The 23,591-nt window shown below is 45.6% G+C and overlaps 1 protein-coding gene across 1 annotated transcript in view; it reads right to left on the bottom strand.

Annotated features, from left to right (window-relative positions):
* Positions 1 to 3,030: 3,030 nt before the first annotated feature.
* LOC140203645 (serine/threonine-protein phosphatase 2A 65 kDa regulatory subunit A beta isoform-like) overlaps positions 3,031 to 23,591 on the bottom strand; it is a 55,206-nt gene continuing 34,645 nt past the window's right edge. Inside the window, exons 13-15 of the mRNA XM_072269693.1 lie at positions 16,397 to 16,539; positions 13,297 to 13,388; positions 3,031 to 3,212 (exon numbers count right to left, since the gene is read on the bottom strand). Coding sequence (XP_072125794.1) covers positions 3,031 to 3,212; positions 13,297 to 13,388; positions 16,397 to 16,539 — 417 coding nt within the window. The remainder of the gene's footprint in view (positions 3,213 to 13,296; positions 13,389 to 16,396; positions 16,540 to 23,591) is intronic.

Genomic DNA, 23,591 nt, shown 5'->3' with positions numbered 1-23,591 from the left:
GGAGACCCTGCCTTTTGTGGCGGATAGTGTGAAGGTGCTCAAATATTTGATACCCCAATCTACGCCGAATCTCACCAATGTAGAGGAGGCTGCACCAAGTTACAGCAGGTGACCCAGGCAGACCTGCTGGTGAACTATCGCCTCACACGGAAGGACTGTTTAAGGGTCTGAATAGTGGTGAGGGAGGTGGTCTAAGGGCAGTTCACAGGGATAAGTGGAGGAGGGAGATCAGTGGGGAGGGATGAGTGGACAAGCAGAAAGCGAGAGTGGGGGGGGGCAGGGAGAAGATGTGTTTCGTGGTTGGATCCCGTTGCAGATGGCAGAAGTTTTGGAGAGTGAAGTGCTGGATACAGAGGCTCGTGGGCTGGTAGGTAAGGACAAAGGGAACCCAGTGTGCTGCAATGACAGTGTTTTCTCAAATGTTGCAAAGATGGACCAGTAGTAGTCATGGGATCCACTGCAAAGGCCCATGGATACAGCAGTAAATGCAAGAAACTTCAAACAAAAGACCGGAGATATTGGAGAAGCCATGGAATTAATTTTCACAGTTCACAGTTGCAGCAGAAAGACTGGACAGGTGCATGATGGAAACAAGTCTAAAGTCATATAGGAGCTGATTGGGTAAATATGATCAGTACTATTTTCTTGTATGGGGTGGGGGGCAAAACACTGAGACAGATTAGTTGAGCCAATTGGACTGTTTTGGAATTCAACTCCCATATAATACTATGGTACCAAAGACATTTCCACATCAACAAGTGCTAATAAGAACAATCTGTGCACTCAGCAGAGAGACAGGTGAATAGTTGCCACAAAGAAACAGCCGATCGAAGCCAGATGCAAGATGTCATCTGACTGACTTGGCCTCCCCTCGTCCCTTCTCCACCCGCCCCACCGTTAAGGCTGATTTATGCTTCTGCGTCGGCTCTAACCTGTAGCCGATGCCGTAGCCTACGCAAGTGGTCTATGCCCTTGTGAGCATTTTTACTTCTGCACTGGTGTGTCCGCGTCGCTCTGCAATTCACCGCCAAAACGCTAGTTGGCGATGGGGTTTCTATGCCACTGTGTTGAGTTTCTTCGTGTACTTCAAGCAGTGGCGACTGAAACTGAGCGCATCATGTTGCAGTTGGAGCTAATAAATGTTGAACAAGAGTTACTTTTATTGAAGTTACTGCAACGTAGAAAGGAGGGAAGACGTGGGAGGAGATGGTGTGTACGAGCATTGAATGGATTGAGGCAGAAGGAGGGTGAATTTTCTGTGCTTGTCCGGCCACTGAGAGACAAGAAGTAACCAGAAATGCATAGGAGGAAATGCGATGCTATCAAGCCAACCAATCAGTTGTTGCTGTCTGCGTCACCGCAACGCGTGGTTACATTTTTGGGGAGGTGTACGTCAGGCTACAGCGTAGGGTACGCGGCTACGCCGTACCTATGGCATTAATTCAATGCAGAAGTATAAATTGCCCTTAACTCCTTTCCCATGGCCTAGGGAACATTTCAGTGACACCCACCTGACATGGGAACACAAAAGAAGAAACTGACCAAAATAATTAAGAACCAGCAGGTAAAGATAGTAATATGCCTGAAGTCATTTTCAGATACGTTTGATAAAAACAAAACTGGTGTTTATAATGTAAAGAAACAATCTTTCACAAAGGTAGGGTCGAATTTGGAGTATTGTGTGTGGTTCTGTTTACCTACTTAAAGAAAAGATATCAGTAAGATTGAAAGAGCACACAGAAAATTTACAAGGACGTTGCCAAGACTTGGGGAACTGAGCTATAGGGAAAGGTTGAATACGTTAGGACTTTATTCCCTGGTGTGTAGGGGAATGAGGGGAGATTTTATAGAGGTATCCAAGATTATGAGGGATGTAGATAGGATAAATGCAAGCAGGCTTTTCTCATGGTGGAAGGGTGAGACTAGAACTAGAGGTCATAGGTTAAAGGTGAAAGGTGAAATACTTAAGGGTGAACTTTCACTCAGAGGGTGGTGCAAATGTGGAATCAGCTGCCAGAGGAAGTGGTGGATAAGGGTTTGATTTCAACATTTGAGAGAAATTTGGATAAGTACATGGATAGGAGGGGTACGGAGGGCGAGGTTCGGGTGCAGGCAGCTGGGACTAAGTGGAATAATAGTTTGGTACGCACTGGACAGGACAAAGGACCTGATTCTGTGCTGTAGTGGCCGATGAGCCTAAAGGTGAATTATGACGGAACTGGAACTGACAGCTACACAGCAAAAGGTCCTGAGACACTCATAGCAGCAGCATCAAACACAATTTGACACCAGGCCGTGAAAGGAGATTTTCGAGCAGGTGACCAGAGTTTGGTCGATGGGAAGTTTCATAGGAGCATCACAGAGGTGGGGAGAGAGGCAGAAAGGTTTTGGGAAGGGATTCCAGAGCTTGAGACACAGACAGCTGAAGGCACAGTCATGGATAGCAGAGTGCTTAAAATCATGGTTGAACAAGATGCTGGAATTGGAGGTGCAGAGATTGGGGGTGGGGTGATTTGTAGGTGTGGGAGAGGTTGCAGAAACAGACGGGATTGAAAGCAAGAGTCTTAAGATTGAAATGTTGTTTAACCAGGAGTTTAGGTCGTTTGGTGAGGACAGAAGAGATGGATGAAAGGTCTTGGTGCATGTTAGAACAAGGCAGCAGTGTTTTGGACGATTAAAAATTGTTAGTTGTTAAACGGGAGATTGGACAGGTGGTTTGACATTTTTTGGAAGGAGGTGCAGAGATAACAATGCAAGGTGGGAGTCTCAGAGTGTGGGAACATCTCAAGAATTAGAATCCAGAGCTGGAACAGGGGAAGACAAGATTTGGGATACTTGGCCGGGAAAGGCTAAGTGGGCTAGGTGGGATGAAGCCATGGAAGGATTTGTAAATAAGTACATGAATTTTGATATCAATCCCCTGTATTGCCAAGTCAATGGAAGTCAATGGGAGTAACTAAGGAGTATGGCATAGAAGCATTTGCAGCTCCTCAGTATGGCCATTTGCAAGGGTGCTACCGGACCTCTTCCTTAAAGCTGTGGAGCAAAGTGCTCCCCCTCTACCTTTTGGAAGAGGTAATGTGAGTACATCTCATCCCACTTCATGGAATGGATTCTGAGTCGGAAGATGATCTTGGAGGGTTCTGAGACAAAGACTGAGGCCTGCTGGCTCTCCACTTCTCGGTGTTCCTCCCTAACATCCACACCCTTGACTGCAACAGGATAAGATTCTGCAAGCATGTCAGAAGTTGACGCAAGTCCTGCTGACCCTGTCTTGGTTTCTGAATACCTTTTCATATGAAGGATCTCTTGATGATTTCAATGGATTTGTTCTATTATTCATCCAAATCAAACTGGCTTTATGCCAGGTAGACATATGCAGTTTAATTTGCGACATCCTTTCAATACTTTATACACAAAACATGCAGAAGAGGCTGTAGTCATTTCATTAGATGCGCAACATGCGTTTGACCAAGTGGAATGGCCATATATGATGTTTGCACTTAAGAAATTTGGATTTGGACCATCTTTCATTAAATGGATTGAGATAATTTATTCACACCCATCTGCTATTATCACTAATCAGAATATTTCCTCCCCTTTTGCAATTCATCGTGGGACTCGTCAAGGCTGCCCCTTTCTCCATTTTTGTTTGCAGTTATCATTGAGCCACTGGCTGTTAGCATCCGACAGGACCCTTTGATAGCTCCTATTGATATGCATGGACATAAACATCACCTTTCGTTATACGCTGATGATGTCAAGCCAGCGAGCACTGTGAGGGTCATGGTTTTTGACTTCTCCAGTGCGTTCAACACCATCCGCCCTGCTCTGCTGGGGGAGAAGCTGACAGCGATGCAGGTGGATGCTTCCCTGGTGTCATGGATTCTTGATTACCTGACTGGCAGACCACAGTACGTGTGCTTGCAACACTGTGTGTCCGACAGAGTGATCAGCAGCACTGGGGCTCCACAGGGGACTGTCTTATCTCCCTTTCTCTTCACCATTTACACCTCGGACTTCAACTACTGCACAGAGTCTTGTCATCTTCTGAAGTCTTCTGATGACTCTGCCATAGTTGGATGCATCAGCAAGGGAGATGAGGCTGAGTACAGGGCTATGGTAGGAAACTTTGTCACATGGTGTGAGCAGAATTATCTGCAGCTTAATGTGAAAAGGACTAAGGAGCTGGTGGTAGACCTGAGGAGAGCTAAGGTACTGGTGACCCCTGTATCCATCCAGGGGGTCAATGTGGACATGGTGGAGGATTACAAATACCTGGGGATACGAACTGACAATAAACTGGACTGGTCAAAGAACACTGAAGCTGTCTACAAGAAGGGTCAGAGCCATCTCTATTTCCTGAGGAGACTGAGGTCCTTGAACATCTGCCGGATGATGCTGAGGATGTTCTACGAGTCTGTGGTGGCCAGTGCTATCATATTTGCTGTTGTGTGCTGAGGCAGCAGGCTGAGGGTAGCAGACACCAACAGAATCAACAAATTCATTCATAAGGCCAGTGATGTTGTGGGGACGGAACTGGACTCTCTCACAGTGGTGTCTGAAAGGAGGATGCTGTCTAAGTTGCATGCCATCTTGGACAATGTCTCCCATCCACTACATAATGTACTGGGTTTTCAGAGGAGTACATTCAGCCAGAGACTCATTCCACCGAGATGCAACACAGAGCGTCATAGGAAGTCATTCCTGATGTGGCCATCAAACTTCACAACTCCTCCCTTGGAGGGTCAGACACCCTGAGCCAAAAGGCTGGTCCTGGACTTATTTCATAATTTACTGGCATAATTTACATATTACTATTTAACTATTTATGGTTTTTTTTACTATTTATTATTTATGGTGCAACTGTAACGAAAACCAATTTCCCCCGGGATCAATAAAGTTCGACTATGACTATGACTATATCTCCAGCCCACAAACATCAATACCTGCCCTTCTGACTCTAATTAATAATTTTGGTAGTTTCTCAGGTTTCTCTATTAATTGGGATAAGCGTGAACTAATGCCAGTCACTGCAGTGGTTTAATACAGCATATTTACAGTCCATTCCCTTTAAAATAATTCATGATAATTTTTCCTATCTTGGTGTGACTAATACAAAAAACCCAGATGACCTTTTGCAAGTGAATTGGCGAAACAAAGGTGAGCAGGTTAAATGCAATATTGACTTTTGGAAAACCCTTCCCATTTCTTTGGTGGGGGGGGTTAATGCAATCAAGGTAATTGTACTGCCACGATTTCTTCATCGTTTCCAGTCAATTCCATGTTTTATTCCTCTGTCATATTTTAAGCAATTGGATTCAATTATTATACCCTTCATTTGGAATTATAAAGCCATTAGAATTACTAAAAAGCACTTGTCAAAGCCTAGGGAAGCAGGTGGTTTTGCCCTACTGGACGTTAAAATGTATTACTGGGCTGCCCACCTATCCATGCTTGCATGGTGGAAAAAAGGCCCACCCTCTACCTCAGACTCGTGCCCAGCATGGTTACTCAGAGAGCGAGTGCTTTGTAAAAAGACTTCCTTACAAGCTCTCCTTATTTGCCCCACTGCTGTTAATAAGTCACATTTTAGTAACAGCTTCGTGGTTGGCAGCACTACAAGAATTTGGAAGCAGATTCAACTGCACGTTAAGGCCGCAAAAATTTATATTAACACTCCGATTTGTGACAATCATTCCTTTTTGCCTGGCCTGAATGATACTGTTTTTTTCTACCTGGAAACAGAGAGGCATCTGTAGTGTAGGTGACCTATATAGTAATGGAAGCTTTGCCTCATTTGCACAGTTACAAGCAGTTTATAATATCCCTGCATCTAGTTTTTTTTAGATATTTACAAATTCAGATTATGTTAGGAAATATATACCTAACTTCGAAGTTTTAGACAAACATGAGTCCCTGGAGGCAATAAATAAATTTGATCCTGTTACTTGTAGTGCGGTATCCTATCTTTGTCAGATTCTACATAATGGAGCTCGGGTGAATACTGCAGGTCTTAAACAGGCATGGGTGGATGAACTGGGTATAGAACTGACAGAGGAGGTCTGGGATGAGTGTTTAAAGAGTATACATGATTGTTCGGTCAACGTCAGACACAGACTTATACAGTTTAAAACAATACATAAACTTCATTATTCCAAAGTAAAGTTGCACAGTTTCTACTCTGATGTTTCACCGGCTTGTAATAGATGTAAATCTGTGAGCAGTAACTTGTCACATTCATTCTGGTCATGTTGTAAGCTTTATGCATACTGTAAAAGTATTTTTCACTCTTTCTCTGCGGCTTATGGGAAGCGACGGGATCCAGACCTGCTTATAGCCATCTTTGGAGCAACAAGCTCCCTATCTTCAGCCAATAGGTATGAAAAAAGGCTGTATTGTTTGACAGGGTGATTGCTAAGAAGTTAATCCTGCAAATGCCGAAAATGGACTCTGTGCCTACGTACGATCTGTGGCTGAGAGAACTGGCAAATACTGTACATTTGGAGAGACTGAGACTATGTAATGAGGACAGAGGGGACATCTTTGAAAGGATATGGGGCCCTGTATTGGACTTTCTCACGGGGTGAGGACTGAGGTTTTTTGGTGCGGTGCACCTCTGCTACGTATGTATACTTTAGCCTTCATATTTTTCTCCCTTTTGCTGCTCGATATTTAATTAGATTTTGTTGAGGTCGTGGTTTCTGTAGATGTGCTGTTTTGTTTTGTTTTTCTTGTTTGTAATAAAAAAATAAAAAGAATATGAAAATAAAAATAATTCAAGAAATATGTTTCAGAACTTAAGGAAAATACTCAGATTTTAGGGTTGAAGCCCAGGGTGCAGAACTGCAACAACAAATAGAAGTACCCGACAAGAACAACTGTGAATTGGAAAGGAGATTGGGAAATGGAGGAAATTATTACAGGGATACAAAAAGAAAAGGAATGTGTTGCAAAGCGAATTATCTACATTTGGATTATAAAATGAAAACATGGAAGCAAATGAAGAAGAACTCTGAGGTCTCAGTAAACAACTGCAGGCTACGATCCAAGAAAAGGAAAACCTGAAAAAGCAGCAGACTTGGAAAAACAGCAATTTTAAAAGTATCACGTGCAATAGTTACTATTCTTTAACAAGACGATTTTAGTCTTACAAGTGATGCAGATGAAATCAATGTGATTGAGGTAATGCAACTACACGAAAACATCTGACAAAATTATGGAAGAATAGCAGTTTGTGGCATTATCTAATGAGCGCATTAAGCATTCACGAGGAATTGCAACTACAGAGTGATGCTAATAGAGAACTGCAGGCTGAACTGGATTGTCTAAAGTAGAGAACTCCAGGACATATTTGGTTGGAACACCACAAGTCTAGCAGGTGGCCGTAATGCACTGAAAAACTGGTTGCCAACCGCCATAAAACAAAAAAGCAGAAGAAGAAGTAGAGGTCCAACTGCTGGTGAGTCAGGATCCTGGCAAAAACTACACCACGAAGACAAAAGAACACTCCAAGCAACTCCGCGAAAAGGTTATTGAAAAGCACAGGTCAGCAGATGGATACAAGAATATTTCTCAGTCACAGAATATCCCTTGGAGTACAGTTAAGTCAATCATCAAGAAATGGAAAGGATATGGCGCAGCTATAAATCTGAAGGGAGTAGGCCGTTCTCGAAAACTGAGTGACCGTGCAAGAAGGGGAGTACATGAAGAGACCTGTGACAACCCTGGAGAAGTTACAAGCTTCAGAGGCTGAGACGGGAAAGTCTGTGCGTACAACAACTGTTGCCTGGGTGCTTCAAAGTTGCAGTTTTATGGAAGAAGAAACGATGAATTATGAAAGGAATCTGGTGACTAACATCAAAGAAGACACTAAAAGCATTTTTAAGTATATAAAGGGCAAAAGAGAGTTGAGGGTAGCTATAGGACCAATAGAAAATGATGCTGGAGATATTGTAATGAGAGACGCAGAGATGGCAGAGTATTTTGCATCAAGTGGAGGACATCTGCGGTATACCGGACACTCAAGTGTGTCAGGGAAGTGAAGTATGTGCAGCGAAAATTATGACCGAGAAGGTGTTCAGGAAGCTTAATGGTCTGAGGGTGGATAAATCTTCTGGGCCTGATGGAATGCACCCTTGGGTTCTGAAGGAAGTAGCTGGAGAGATTGCGGAGGTATTAGCAATGATCTTTCAAGAATCGATAGATTCTGGCATTGTACTGGATGACTGGAAAATTGCAAATGTTACTCTGCTATCTAAGAAGGGTCGGAGCAGCAGAAAGGAAGCTACAGACCTGCTAGCCTGACATCAGTAGTTCGGAAGTTGTTGGAATTGATTGTTAGGGATGAAATTATGGAGCACCTGGAGGCACATGACAAGATAGGCCAGAGCCAGCATGGCTTCCTGAAAGGAAAATCCTGCCTGACAAATCTACTGCAAATTTTTGAGGAGATTGCAAGCAGGGTAGGCAAAGGAGATGCAGTAGACTTGGTGTATTTAGATTTTCAAAAGGCCTTTAACAAAGTGCCCACAAGAGGCTGCTTAGCAAAATAAGCACCCATGGAATTACAGGGACGTTACTAGCATGGGTGGAGCATTGGCTGAACGGCATAAAACAGAGTGGGAATAAAGGGATCCTATGTTGGCTGCCGCTTACCAGTGGAATTCCACGGGTCGGTGTTGGGACTGCTGCTTTTTACAATGTACGTCAATAATTTGGACTATGGGATTAATGGATTTGTGGTTAATTTTGCCGATGATACCAAGATAGGTGAAGGGAATAGAGAGCCTGCAGAGAGACTTGGATAGTTCAGGGGAATGGGCAAGGAAGTGGCAAGTGAAATACAATGTTGGAAAGTGTATGGCCATGCACTTGGGTGGAAGAAATAAACAGGTAGACTATTATTTAGATGGGGAGATAATTCAAAATGCAGAGATGCAAAGGGACTTGGGAGTCCTTGAGCAGGATACCCTAAAGGTTACCCCCCAGGTTGAGTTGGTGGTGAACGCGACGAATGCAATGTTGGTATTCATTTCTGGAGGTATAGAATAAAAGAGCAGGGATGTGATGCTGAGGATCTATAAGGCACTCGTGTGACCACACTTGGAGTATTGTGTGCAGCTTTGGGCTCCTTATTTTAGAAAGAATATACTGACATTGGAGAGGGTTCAGCGAAGATTCACGAGAATGAGTCCAGGAATGAAAGGGTTACTGTATGAGGAACGTCTGGCAGCTCTTGGGCTGTATTCCCTGCAGTTCAGGAGAATGAGGGGAGGGGGATCTCATAGAAACATTCCAAATGTTAAAAGGCCTGAACAGATTAGATATGATAAAGTTATTTCCCATGGTCGGGGAGTCTAGGACAAGAGGGCACGACTTCAAGATTGAAGGACATCCATTTAGAAGAGAGATGCGGAGAAATTTCTTTAGTCAGATGGTGGTAAATTTGTGGAATTTGTTGCCACATGTGGCTGTGGAGGCCAAATCATTGGGTGTATTTAAGGCAGAGATAGATAGGTCCTTCATTAGCCAGGGCATCATGAGGAGGTAAGGGGAATGGGGATGACTGGAAGAATTGGATGGCAGAGCAGACTCGATGGGCTGATGGGCCTACTTCTGCTCCTCCATCTTATGGTCTTATGATTAAGGGGAGGTTTCTCTGGTGAGGGACACTAAGGTTGGGCTTGGGGCTTTTGTCAGGAAGAGATGAAGAGAGAAGACGCCAGAGAGAAGAGGTGAAGGGCCTGTTCCCCTGCTGTACTTGTCTCTCCACGTTGACTAAATCGTCAGTGACTAACTCTGATTTGTGTGCAAGACTTTGGTCTAAAACCAGCTGAATAGCACAGAAAGCTACCTCAAAAAGAAATTTAACAGAAGGAAAAAATTACAAGGAAACAAAACACATGACATGCTTTTTACGTGTTTCTGCTCCGCAAAAGTCGCAAGGAGGTAAATCCTGCACCTCTCTGGTGTGCAACACGAAGCAGCGTTTACCTTAATCCACTTTATTAGGGAAAGCAGTCAAAACAACAAATTAGGAGAAAGACGTCCACCGGTAACAGGGTAAATGTGCCTAACACAATCTCTAAAATCATTCAAAAAGCTAACAGACATTAAATTACGTGATTTGCAATATTGAAATGGCATCCCAAATGTGACTAGACCACTGGAATGATACAATATTGTGTAATTCTGGTCGGGAAGAGAAGCTTAGCTATTGAAAAATCTACTTTAACTAATACGTACACAAGCAATGGCTGCCTAACCAAACCATCAGGTAATCACAGCATTCACTGGCACTGCTGTTCAAGTCACTGGAATAATGAGGTCGGCATTGAAAGTCATTTCAATAAGTGTCTAACGGGCACTCGTTCTTTTAATGTTAAAAATGATTAAAAGGGAAATTAAGGTAGGTGAAAACTTATAGCATATCATTCAGCAACCTGGGGACAATGCAGTGCAGAAACATGAGGCCCCACCTTCGGACCCATCAATGTGGAACCCACCCCTTCACCAGGCCCCATCAAATGCGAAACCCTCTCCTACATCAGGGTCAGGACCCATTAATGTGGACCACTTCCCCAAGCCAAGGCCCATCCAACGTGGGCCCCTCACTGGGCCCCTCCTCTGCCACCCCATCCGAGAACAGTTTCAGATTGGACAACATCTTCAGTTTTAATTCAAGCATTTGCCACTGGATGCTGGGAATACAAGCGAAGGTGTTTTGGGAAAGGAGGAGGAGGCATGCTGGATACAAGTGACTGTCGACAGAGCAGCAAAGCTAATAACCTCACATCTTTGTTAACAGTTAAACCCATCGGATACACAATGCCACTGGGTACACTACAGTCAATGAAAATAAATAGGGGGAGTAGACAGCTTGATATCTCAAGCTAAATTGAGACAGCAGAAAGACTGCAGAACTAGAATCTACAAGGCAGCTAAAATCCGGTGACACTACGTATGAGACGTTTACATTTCCAGGGGTAATTCTTTAAAGAGTGTTGTGTGTGTGGCCTGGCTACACAACAATGCTATTAATAAAAATGCTGGAGACAGGAGCGAAGTTTCATGGTTCTTTACCAGTAGAAAACGATGCAGAACACACACATACGTATCAATGTGCGCCTAACAGCGCGTGCAGCGATGTGTTACTACAACATAAAGTAGTCCCCATATCATACAGTAGGCTGACCCGGCTGATGCTGTAGTGGCGTCACCCCGAGTTTGAATCCAGCCGGCTCCCCTGCACGCTTTCCATCCATGCTGGGTTACGAGCTGGTGATCTCTTTGGAAACTCACCCGGCAGAAGGCAATGGCAAACCACTGCTGTAACTTGTCTCGTACGCAGTTCCCCACTACGTCAGAGAGGCGTGGAGGGAAATCGTCCGCCAACTGGAAAAACTCCGGATGTGACGTAACTTTCCTTTTTCCTATACGGTACAAAGAGAGAGTGAAGAAGGTTTTCAAAGATGTCAGCGGCAGATCTCGTTGCAAGTCTGGACAGCCGTTTCTTCACTCCTTTCTACGATAAGGCAAGCACTAGATAAGAAGGAAAACATACAGATTAGATATTAAAAGGAGACAAAATGGGAACGTTTCTGAAGATAATCAGAACACGCATCTATCTGTAAGCTATGACGACAACTTGTGGGAATTCTAGCGATGGAGTATGTCATTTCTAAAATATTGCAAGTGAATTCATACAATTGCCAACTCTTAATTCCTGTTGCTTCAAGACCTATTCGAGCAGATGGGACTCGTCAGCTCATCTAGGAGAAGGAAAATTCGGATCTCAAACCTCTGCTGCCTTGCGGCTGTACCCACTCACAGGGAAGGCTTCGGGAGTAAACCCGGAGCTGGAGTCCCTAAGGCAGTCCTACGCTGACTGACAACTCCTGTGGTGCTCCTGGTACCAAACTCAATCTGCCACTCCTTTGGGTGCGTGCAGACGGGGAGCTTGCTACATGGGGCAACAGCTTGCTCTCCATATCGTACTGCCCAGTCTTGTGTATCTGGACAGCTAGGACACAACATCCATGGTCGACTCCGACCGACGGAGGCCTCAGTCACTATAAGACCTATTGAATGGTAGCACTACAGACATGCCACCTCTCCCGGAAGTTCCGGGAGGCTCCCGGATATGAATAGCGGCTCCCTGATGCCCACAAATTATATACAATATCATGGAAATCAATTTTTTTGAGAGTGAGCGAGAGAAAGCAAGAGAGCGTGAGCGCAAGAGAGAGCAAGCGAGAGCACACGAGTGAGAGAGCGAGCGAGAAAGCAAGCAAGAGTGCTTGAGAGCGCGCGAGCGACCATGTGAGAGAGAGAGAGAGAGAGAGAGAGAGAGAGAGAGAGAGAGAGAGAGAGTGTGAGCAAGAGCCCGCCATGCAGAGTGTTCCAAAAAAAATGGAAAACATACATCACCCCAGACTACACTAAAGTGTACTCCTGCCTAACAGGGGTCAAAATAATGACAGTGTTGCTCGCTGCACTGATTGCAACAATGACGTTTCTCTTGCCCATGGTGGGTTAAGACTGTAAAAGACGTGTTGAGGTGAGTTTAACAGGTGTCATTCATTCATTAACATAACTAACATTATTTAAACTAGCTGGCTAGCTGCTAATGGCTACTCTATTGCAGACATCCCACCTCTCCCGAAAGTCTCCTGCAAATTGATGGTGCTACCTCCCTGAAATGAGGTTTTGCAGGGTGGGATGTCTGGCACTAGATTTTAACACCCGTTCCTAAACCCTAAGAATCACCTAATATAAACACAGAACTCTTTACTGAGGATTGTACTCAAAACTCTGGATTGGTTCTTAAAATATTCAGCTTACAGAAACAGGGAGGCAAGTAAGAGACAGAACTGAGAACTTCATGCTTGGCTCTGTAACAAGGTTTATAATTCTGAACAATTAGTAAATCCCTTTAACTGGAATCAGTTCCAAATATCACGGCATTGTTCCAGCAGCTCGAATAACCCTCTTGCTGGTTCAGAGTTTTGAATCCATAATTTGTGTTTTATCCCCTTTAATGAACGTGCTGAGGACTGCATGTTTTTCCCCGACCCTCACTCGTTACATGTGCAGATTACAAAGCACACATCTTTAGCTTAAAGAGCCTTTTCTACCATCAGTGCCCCCACAGCAGGATCCCAGCAGACACCCATCTTGTCTTGTGCTCATCTTCAGAGTCCCAGTGACAGACTCTAGGACAATGCAGGCCACAACTGCTTGAAGGGAGAATGCTTGTGCTCGTACCGAGCTGGGTCCAAAGCCACAACTTACCAGTCATGGCTTCCTGCGCAAAGTACTTTACGTCCATATCTTGGTCCTGACCCAATTTCTCCAGTATTGGTTTGAACTTGTTCTGTAAAGTGCTGTGATTTAAAAGCAATTTTTAGTACCTGTGACCTTCAAAAGAAGACAGCAGCACATTCACTTAAATCTAAAGCGATACTGGATATTACCCAGATTAAAATCTCCTCTTTCTGCCTCTCACGCAGGCTCCCACTACCACAACTGATCGTTTACTGGCCAGATACGGGTCAGAGCTCAACTAGCAGACTACGGTCAGAAACTGCAGCTGAGCTCATTTGGGTTAGTGGATGCAAAAGGAGAATAATTTGGATGCCGCATTTTTATGCCGTTGAAGAGAGGGGGCACTGAATGCATATTCTTCCTTTTAATGCAATCCGTCTGTTATTGCTTTCCACACAAATTCCAATCAAATCACAAACGCACAATTTCACAAAAATCGTTCACCGGACGGGTTGGCGGGGTGGAGATACGTTGCTACCAAAGGAGGTGCAGGGTGCTCCTTCCCTCCGCAGACCTGCAGGTCACCCTTGGGCAAGGTGCAACACCTGCTTAAGACCCCCCACCTGATCAGGGTCACGCGATGCCGTGGGAGCAGATGGTGGACGGTCATGTGTGCAGCCGGTGCAGATCACAACTCCCGGTTGTGCGACCACTGATGCCGGGCAGACAATCTCTGAAGAGCACTGATAATGGCTGGGGGGTGGGGGGGTCACCTCGTCTTGTAAAAACACACACGGCCCAGAAGGCGTCAATGGCACAAACCAGTTCTGCAGGATAATTTGCCAAGAACAACCGTGGCCATGGAGAGACCACGATCGCCCACGTCACATGCTGATGAAGATGGTGGTGGCGTTAACTGAAATCTCACTGTGCGGTTTTCACTTCTAACCAGGATTTATCCATCAGTGGTTGAAGGAGAGAGGGAAGATGTATTGAAGAAGATTGGAGGAGCAAAGTTTTCATGCAGGAGTTGGTAGCTGAGCTGCCAAAGGAGGTGGTGGTGGTGCAGGCCGGAACAAAAACCTGGACAGTCACTTGATAAACCTGTGGTTAGGTCACATTTGGAGTACTGAATTCAGCTCTGGTCTCCCCTTTAAAGGGCGTGGAAACTTTGAAGAAGGTACAGAAGATGTTTACAGGACGTTGCCTGTGACAAACCGCTGGTTAGGTCACATTTGGAGTACTGAATTCAGCTCTGGTCTCCCCTTTAAAGGGTGTGGAGACTTTGAAGAAGGCATAGAAGATGTTTACAGGACGTTGCCAGTGATAAACCTCTGGTTAGGTCACATTTGGAGTACTGAATTCAGCTCTGGCCAGCTCTTTAAAGGGTGTAGAGACTTTGGAGAAGGTATAGAAGATGTTTACAGGACGTTGCCTGTGACAAATCTCTGCTTACGTCTCTTTTGGAGTACTGAATTCAGCTCTGGCCTCCCCTTTAAAGGGTGTGGATACTTTGGAGAAGGTACAGAAGATGTTTACAGGACGTTGCCTGTGATAAATCTCTGGTTAGGTCACATTTGGAGTACTGAATTCAGCTCTGGCCTCCCCTTTAAAGGATCTGAAAAAGGTACAGAAGACATGCTGGCTGGTACTGCAGATGTTACCGGAGAGGTTGCTTTCTCCAGGGTGATGGAGTCTGAGGGAGGGACGAGTTGACAGAAGTTTACAAAATTCTGAGGCAAAGGCAGACGGCTCACAGTTGAGATGTAAGAGCCAGAAGAGAACAGCTCAAAGATGTGCTGAGGATTTGAGTACCTGGAACACACCGACGGGTCTGGTGGAAGTGGATGCAGGTATGAAACAAGAAACAACTGTTTACGATCCAATGAAGGGTCACGGTCTGAAACGTCGATGGTTATTCATTTCCATGGACGCTGCCTGATCTGCTGAGTTCCTCCAGCGTTTTGTGTGAGCGTTGAAGTATTTAAGACACTGTTAGACAGGCAAATGAACGTGCGGAGAATGGAGGATATCGGCCACATGCGGGCAAAAGGACACGGTTCAATTAGGCGCTGCTTTATTTATAAAGTCTGCAGGTGTTGGAAACCCAGAGCAACACACACAAAATGCTGGAGGACCTCAGCAGGTCAGGTAGCACCTATGGAAATGAATAAACAGGTGACGTTTCGGGCCCAGACCCTTCGTCCGGACTGAAAAGGAAGAATTAGTTTGGCACAACATTGTGGGCCAATGGGCCTGTTCTACAGGTTCAGTGAGCAAGACAGAGGGATGTGGAGTTAGTGTGGCTGAGTGGGTTTACTATAGCAAGGAGTAATTGTCAGTATAGATGCAATGGACAAGAGGTCATGCTTCTATACAGTACAACTGACTATATCCAGAACCCAAAGGAATATTGCGCATTGCTTGGGAAAGCTGTAGTAAAATGAGGCCCTTGGAATACAAAGGCAGTGGAGAGACCTTAAACAGGTAATTTGGAGGGTAGAAACGGGCTACTAAATGTTCTTGGCGAGGATGTCTTTTCTTTAAAAAAAAGGGGAGAAGGCAGGCGAGTGGGGTTGAGGGGAATAATAAATCAGCCATGATAGAATGGCCGTGCAATATCGATGGGCCGAACGGCCTGGTTCTGCTCCTGTGTCTTATGGCCTTAACCTCTGGATAGAGAAGAAGATCGTTTAAGGGTACCAAAGGATCAAGGTCAAGCAGGAAAGTGAGGCAAACACCACAGGGGAGGGGGAGGCTCGAGGGTTAAGTTTATGCCCCTCCCCCACGCGGTACATGGAATGAGCTGCCAGAGGAACTGGTTGAGGCAGGCACATTAACAACTTCAATAAGGACAGGTACGCGGGCAGGAAAGGTTTAGAGCAAGGGTGCACAACTATTTTGGTGCCATGGATCATTATGCTAGGGGTCCATGAACCCCAGGTTGAGAACCTGGGACGATGGGACCGGCAGAGACGGTGGTCTTGGCCGGATTGGACCTGTGGGTACAAAAGACGGTGCGACTCCATCACTAAACGCCACCACAGTGGCGTCTCAATTTCCATTCCAAACTGGAGGTGAAACATTCTCCACAGGCCGGGTTATAAGCCCCAACTCAAATACTTACCCGGCATCTAAAACCGGTCCTATTTTCTGCAATGTTTTAGCCACGTTGAAGCGAATGTTTGCCACCTGATCGCCTGCCATCTGGAGAACCGTCGGCAGCATGTGCTTTGCTGTGATTTCTTGGCCACAGGCTTCAGACAACACCTAAAAAAAACCAGCAGAAAATGCAAACGTTCATTCACAGCCCCGACCTTCACGAAGCAAGACTGAAGAAAAGATCATCGATCTGATTTGTGCGACGCTCAGAATGTATTTTGCCCCATGATAAAAAGGCATAGTCCACACTGGCACCAATGATCATCCGCAAGGAGAGAGATGAGGTCCTGCAACAGAGATTTACAGATCAATAGATAAGTTGTAAAGAAGAAGTGCTGGTATATTGTAATCGCTGGACTACCCCTTCTGCCATGTACGAGCGAGTTTAGAAACAGGAAGGCAGGACGGCTGAAATGTACAAAGTGTGGGTGCAGAGCAGACAGCATCACTGGAATCTCTTCCATGACAAGGTGACCCGAGCCAAGAGGGAACCAGGATTATAAGACGCAAGAGCGGAATTCGGCTATCAAGTCATATATGATGGCAGAATATAGCATTAGTGCTCAGACTCCTGGCACTGTGGAGGATCAGAGGAATCTTCTGGTCAGAGTCCGTAGGACACTCAAAGCTGCTATGCGGTTGACTCTGCGGTTAAGGAGGCATACGGTGCATTGACCTTCATCAATCGTGGGATTGAGTTTAAGAGCCGAGAGATAATGTTACAGCTATATAGGGCCCTGGTCAGACCCCACTTGGAGTACTGTTCTCAATTCTAGTTGCCTCACTACAGGAATGACGTGGAAGCCATAGAAAGGGTGCAGAGGAGATTTACAAGGATGTTGCCTGGATTGTGGAGCATGCTTTATAAGAATAGGTTGAGTGAACTCGGCCTTTTCTCTATGCAGCGAACGAGGATGAGAGGAGACCTGATAGAGGTGAACAAGATAATGAGAGGCATTGATTGTGTGGATAGTCAGACGCTTTTTCCCAGGGCTGAAATGGCTAGAACGAGAGGGCATAGTTTTAAGGTGCTTGGGAGTGGGTACAGAGGAGATGTCAGTGGTTAATGAGGTGGAGGATAAATGCGTGGCTGAGGGATTGGAGCAGGGGGCAGGGATTCAGATTTCTGGATCATTGGGACCTCTCTTGGGGCAGGTGTGCCCTGTACAAAAAGGACGGGTTGCACTCCAATCTGAGGGGGACCAATATCCTGGCAGGGAGGTTTGCTAAGCCTGCTGGGGAGAGTTTAAACTAGAATGGTTGGGGGCTGGGAACCGAACTGAAGAGACTAGGGAAGAGGGGGTTGGCTCACAAATAGAGAAAGCTTGTAGACAGTGCGAGAGGGAGGATAGGCAGGTGATAGAGAAAGGATGCTCTCAGACCGAATGTTTGAGATACGTCTATTTTAACGCAAGGAGTGTTGTGAACAAAGCGGATGAGCTTTGAGCGTGGATCAGTACTTGGAGATATGATGTGGTGGCCATTAGAGACTTGGATGGCTCAGGGACAGGAATGGTTACTTCAACTGCTGGGTTTTAGATGTTTCAACAAGGACAGGGAGGGAGGCAAAAGAGGTGGGGGCGTGGCACTGTTGATCAGAGATAGTGTCACAGCTGCAGGAAAGGTGGACGCCATGGAGGGATTGTCTACGGGGTCTCTGTGGGTGGAGGTTAGGAACAGAAAGGGGTCAATAACTTTACTGGGTGTTTTTCATAGGCCACCCAATAGTAACAGGGATATCGAGGAGCAGATAGGGAAACAGATCCTGGAAAGGTGTAATAATAACAGAGTTGTCATGATGGGAGGCTTTAATTTCCCAAATATCGATTGGTGGATTCCAAGAGCAAGGGGTTTAAGATGGGGTGGAATTTGTTAGGTGTGTTCAGGAAGGTTTCTTGACACAATATGTAGATAAGCCTATAAGAGAAGACGCTGTACTTTATCTGGTATTCGGAAATGAACCTGGTCAGGTGTCAGGTCTCTCAGTGGGAGAGCATTTTGGAGATAGTGATCATAATTCTATCTCCTTTACCACAGCACAAGGCTAATAGGAAGGAGCTTAAGAAGGAAATTAGGAGAGCCAGAAGAGGCCATGAGAAGGCCTTGGCAGGCAGGGTTAAGGAAAACCCCAAGGCATTCTACAAGTATGTGAAGAGCAAGAGGATAAGACGTGAAAGAATAGGACCTATCAAGTGTGACAGTGGGAAAGTATGTATGAAACCAGAGTAAATAGCAGAGGTACTTAATGAATACTTCCGTATTCACTATAGAAAAGGATCTTAGTGATTGTTGTGATGACTTGCAGCAGATTGAAAAGCTTGTGCATGTAGATATTAAGAAAGAGGATGTGCTGGAGCTTTTGGAAAGCATCAAGTTGGATAAATCGCTAGTACTATATGAGATGTACCCCAGGCTACCGTGGGAGGCGAGGGAGGAGATTGTTGAGCCTCTGGTGATGATCTTTGCATCATCAATGGGGATGGGAGAGGTTCTAGAGGATTGGAGGGTTGCCGATATTGTTCCTTTATTCAAGAAAGGGAGTAGAGATAGCCCTGGAAGTTATAGACCAAAGAGTCCTACCTCAGTAAGTTGATGGAGAAGATCCTGAGAGGCAGGATTTATGAACATTTGGAGAGGTATAACATGATTAGGAATAGTCAGTATGGCTTTGTCAAGGGCAGGTCGTGCTTTACAAGCCTGATTTAATTTTTTGAGGATGTGACTAAACACAATGATGAAGGAAGAGCAGTAGACGTAGTGTATATGGATTTCAGCAAGGCATTTAATAAGGTACCCCATGCAAGGCTTATTCAGAAAGTAAGGAGGCATGGAATCCAAGGGGACATTGTTTTGTGGATCCAGAACTGGCTTGCCCACAGAAGGCAAAGAGTGGTTGTAGGCAGGTCATATTCTGCATGGAGGTCGGCCTCAGTTATCTGTTCTGGGACCCTTACTCTTCGTGATTTTTATAAATGACCTGGATGAGGAAGTGGAAGTGGAGGGATGGCTTAGTAAGTTTGCTGAGACACAAAGGTTGGAGGTGTTGTGGGTAGTGTAGAAGGCTGTCAGAGGTTAGAGCGGGACATTGATAGGATGCAAAACTGGGCTGAGAAGTGGCAGACGGAATTCAACCCAGATAAGTGTGAAGTGGTTCATTTTGGTAGGTCAAATATGATGGCAGAATATAGTATTAATGGTAAAACTCTTGGCAGTGTGGAGGATTAGAGTGATCTTGGGGTCCGAGTCCATAGGACGCTCAAAGCTGCTGCGCAGGTTGACTCTGTGGTTAAGAAGGCATACAGTGTATTGGCCTTCATCAATCATGGAACTGAATTTAGAAGCCGAGAGGTAATGTTGCAGCTATATAGGACCCTGGTCAGACCCCACTTGTAGTACTGTGGTCGCCTCACTACAAGAAGAATGTGGAAGCCATAGACAGGGTGCAGAGGAGATTTACAAGGATGTTGCCTGGATTGGGGAGCATGACTTATGAGAATGGGTTGAGTGAACTCGGCCTTTTCTCCTTGGAACGATGGAGGATGAGAGGTTACCTGATACAGGTGTGTAAGATGATGAGAGGCATTGATCATGTGGATAGTCAGAGCCTTTTTCCCAGGTCTGAAATGGTTGCCACAAGAGGACACAGGTTTAAGGTGCTGGGGAGTAGGGACAGAGGAAATGTCAGGGGTAAGTTTTTTACTCAGAGAGTGGTGAGTGTGTGGAATGGGCTACCGGCATCGGTGGTGGAGCCAGATACGATAGAGTCTTTTAAGAGACTTTTGGATAGGTACATGGAGCTTAGCAAAATAGGTGGCTACAGGTAAGCTGAGTAATTTCTAAGTTAGGGACATGTTTGGCACAACCTTGCGGGCTGAAGGGCCTGTATTGTGCTGTGGTTTTCTATGTTTCAATGCAAGTTTATTTTATGCAGAGAGTGGTGAGTGTACGGGATGGGCTGCCAGAGGCGGCGGTGGAGGCGGAAACGATCGGGTCTTTGAAGAGACACTTGAATGGATACATGGAGCTTAGAAAAATAGAGGGCTATAGGTAAGCGGAGTAATTTCTAAGGTAGGGACATGCTCGGCACAGCTTTGTGGGCCGAAGGGCCTGTATTGTGCTGTAGGTTTTCTTTGTTTCTATGAGTCTCTCTGCCATTCCATCATGGCTGATTTATTTTTCCTCCCAACCCCATTCTTCTGCCTCCTCCCGTATCCTTTCACGCCCTTAACAAATCAAGAATCTATCAACCTCCACTTTAAATATACTCAATGACTTGGCCTCCAAAGCCGTCTGTGACAATGAATTCCACAGATTCAGTACCCTCTGGCTAAAGAAATTCCTCCTCACTTCTGCTGTAAAGGGATGTCCTTCTATTCTGAGGCTGTGCCCTCTGGCCCCAGACTCTTGCGCTATTGGAAACCGCCTCTGTGCGTCCCTTTTATCCATACCTTTGCTCGAGCACTTTGGGAGGGTTTAAGCTGGTGAGGCAGCAGGGCTGGGACACAGGATACTAGTGTAGCAGGTGTTAACTCAGAATTCTATGTCAAACTCACTGAACAGGCAGGTCCGGTAAGCAGAGAAGGCAGAAATAAGTGGGAAAGCACGAGAGGGCTGGGAGGTTTAACCACATGTTTCCGAACACAGAAATTCACAGCGCATTACAAGCCCTTCGGCCCACAATGTTGTGCCGACCAGGTAACCTACTCTAGAAACTGCTTAGAATTTCCCTAGCGCAGCAGTCCCCAACCACCGGGCTGCGGACCAGTACCAAGCCACAAAGCATGTGCTACCGGGCCGCGAGGAAACGACATGATTTGGCGATAGGAGTCGCTGCACCTTTCCTCATTCCCTCTCACCCACTGTTCAGCTTGAACACACGCGAGGTCATTACTCGCACGTCATCCATGTCAGCACGGGAATAAGATCAGCTCCTCGAGCTTGCAAATGACGGCGGGCTGAAAAGTATGTTTGACATAACATCTCTGGCGACATTTTGGATCAAAGTCAAGGCTAAATATCCTGAGATAGCCATGAAAGCACTGAAAACGGTGCTTCCATTTCCAACATATCTCTGCAATGAATGCAACAAAAACTAAATTGCGGAAAAGACTGGACAGAAGGAACCTCCTTCGAGTATCGCTGACTCCCATCAGCCCGTGATAGGACCGTCTTGTTGCAGGGAAACAAGCCCAGGGCTCCCACTGAATCAGCGATATTGGTGTGTTGTAATGAATTTATATGCTCATGCGGGGAAAATACGTGCTGTGTGTTTAATATCCAAATGTTACTTAAAATGTTATGATGCTATTGATTTATAAGTGACTTGTAGAACCATACAACAATTACAGCACGGAAACAGGCCATCTCGGCCCTTCTCGTCCGTGCCGAACTCCACTCTCACCTAATCCCACCGACCTGCACTCAGCCCATAACCCTCCATTCCTTTCCTGTCCATATACCTATCCAGTTTTTCTTTAAATTTTTTCTTTTTCTTCCTTCTTGTCATAGGAAGCATGGAGAAGATCCAGAGGGGACACAGGGGAGACTTGCCAGGAGGCTGCCTGCATTAGAGAGCGTGTCTTATGAGGAAAGGTTGAGTGAGTTGGGGCTTTTTCTGTTTGGAGTGCAGGAGGATGAGAGGTGTGGATAGAGTGGACAGCCAGAGACTTTTTCCCAAGGCAGAAATGGCCAATACCAGAGGCATAATTTTGAGATGATTGGAGGAAGGTACAGAGGTAAGATTTTTGTTTCACACACACAGAGTGGGTGGGTGTGTGGAATCCCCGCCAGGCGTGATGGTAGAGGCAGATGCATTGGGGCATTTGACAAATTCTTAGATAGGCACACAGATGACAGAAAAATGGAGGGCTATGTAGGAGGGAACGGTTAGATTGATCTCAGAGTAGGTTAAAAGATCAGCACAGCACTTTAACACAGTGCTTTAACGTTCTATGTTCTAGGTACAATTGCTCTGCCCAGTTTGCCAACTAACCAATTCACCATCATTAGCACTAACGCTGCAAGACAAAGCTCACATTTTTATGTCATCTTCTAAACTTCCAGCCACATCCAAATCATTTACAGGAGAGTTCCAGCACAGATTCCTGTGGTACGCCACGGGGTAATCACAAAAGCTGATCAGCAAATCAACCTTGAACCCAATTTGTGAAGTTACTTCGGATCCCTCGGTCTCTTGCTCATTTGGAGATTTTGTCAAAATATTTACCAAAGTCCCTGTAGACAACACCAACTGCATGAGTACACCCGTAACTCCAAGAAACTCAAACTGGCCGACAGAATCACCACTTGCACGCTGACCATTTCTGATGAAGCTCTGCCCAAATGCAGCTGAATCCCGTCCCTCGAGACTTTTTACAACACCCTTTCTACCACTGATGTTAGATTCACAGCTCTGTAGTTACCAGTTGCTGCCTTCGTTGAAGAACGGCACCATACTGCTGGGATCCAGTTACCTGCCACCTGTTCTGTGACAATTTAGGATTTTAAACTACCAGGATCCTTGAACACACACAAAATGCTGGAGGAACTCTGCAGGCCAGGCAGCATCGCTGGAAAAGAGTACAGTCGACATTTCCAGCCGAGACCCTTCGGCAGGAGCGGAGAAAAAAGATGAGTAGATTTAAAAGTTGTGGGGGGGGAGTGGAAGGTGAGTGGAGAAAGAAATACAAGATGCTGGGTGAAACCAGGAGGGGGGAGGGATAAAGTAAAGAGCTGAGCAGATATCACAGAGTGAGAGAAGGTTTCACTGACTCCCGTCGAAGGGAAGCAGAGATCACGGAGGGGGAGCAATGAGAGAGGGTTTCACTAAACTCTCAAAGAGACCTTGGGAGCTCAGCCCTTCCTTCCCATAACAGCCAAGGATACATTTCATCAGGCCTTGGAAACATATCCATATCCAACCCCACTGAAGACTCCTAATAACTCGGTTTCTTGCCCTGCTCGAGTTTTCCAGCCACGTCCTTCTCTCACTCTGTTTCTCACGAAGTTTTCCTGGATCCCCCCTCCTTTGGGCCATTCCCTTTGAAATAGTTCGTGCTGATATCAGAGAAGTTGAGGTTCTGTACTGCTATAACCTGATAAATCGCACAACTGTGTTTTGCCTTTCTGCTTCATATCCAGGACATCTTTGAGGAGCGATG

Source organism: Mobula birostris, chromosome 10 (assembly GCF_030028105.1).
Source record: "Mobula birostris isolate sMobBir1 chromosome 10, sMobBir1.hap1, whole genome shotgun sequence".
In the NCBI taxonomy this organism is placed as follows: Eukaryota; Metazoa; Chordata; class Chondrichthyes; order Myliobatiformes; family Myliobatidae; genus Mobula; species Mobula birostris.
The sequence above is the reverse complement of the archived record's forward strand: the minus strand, read 5'-3'. Positions and strand labels throughout refer to the sequence as shown.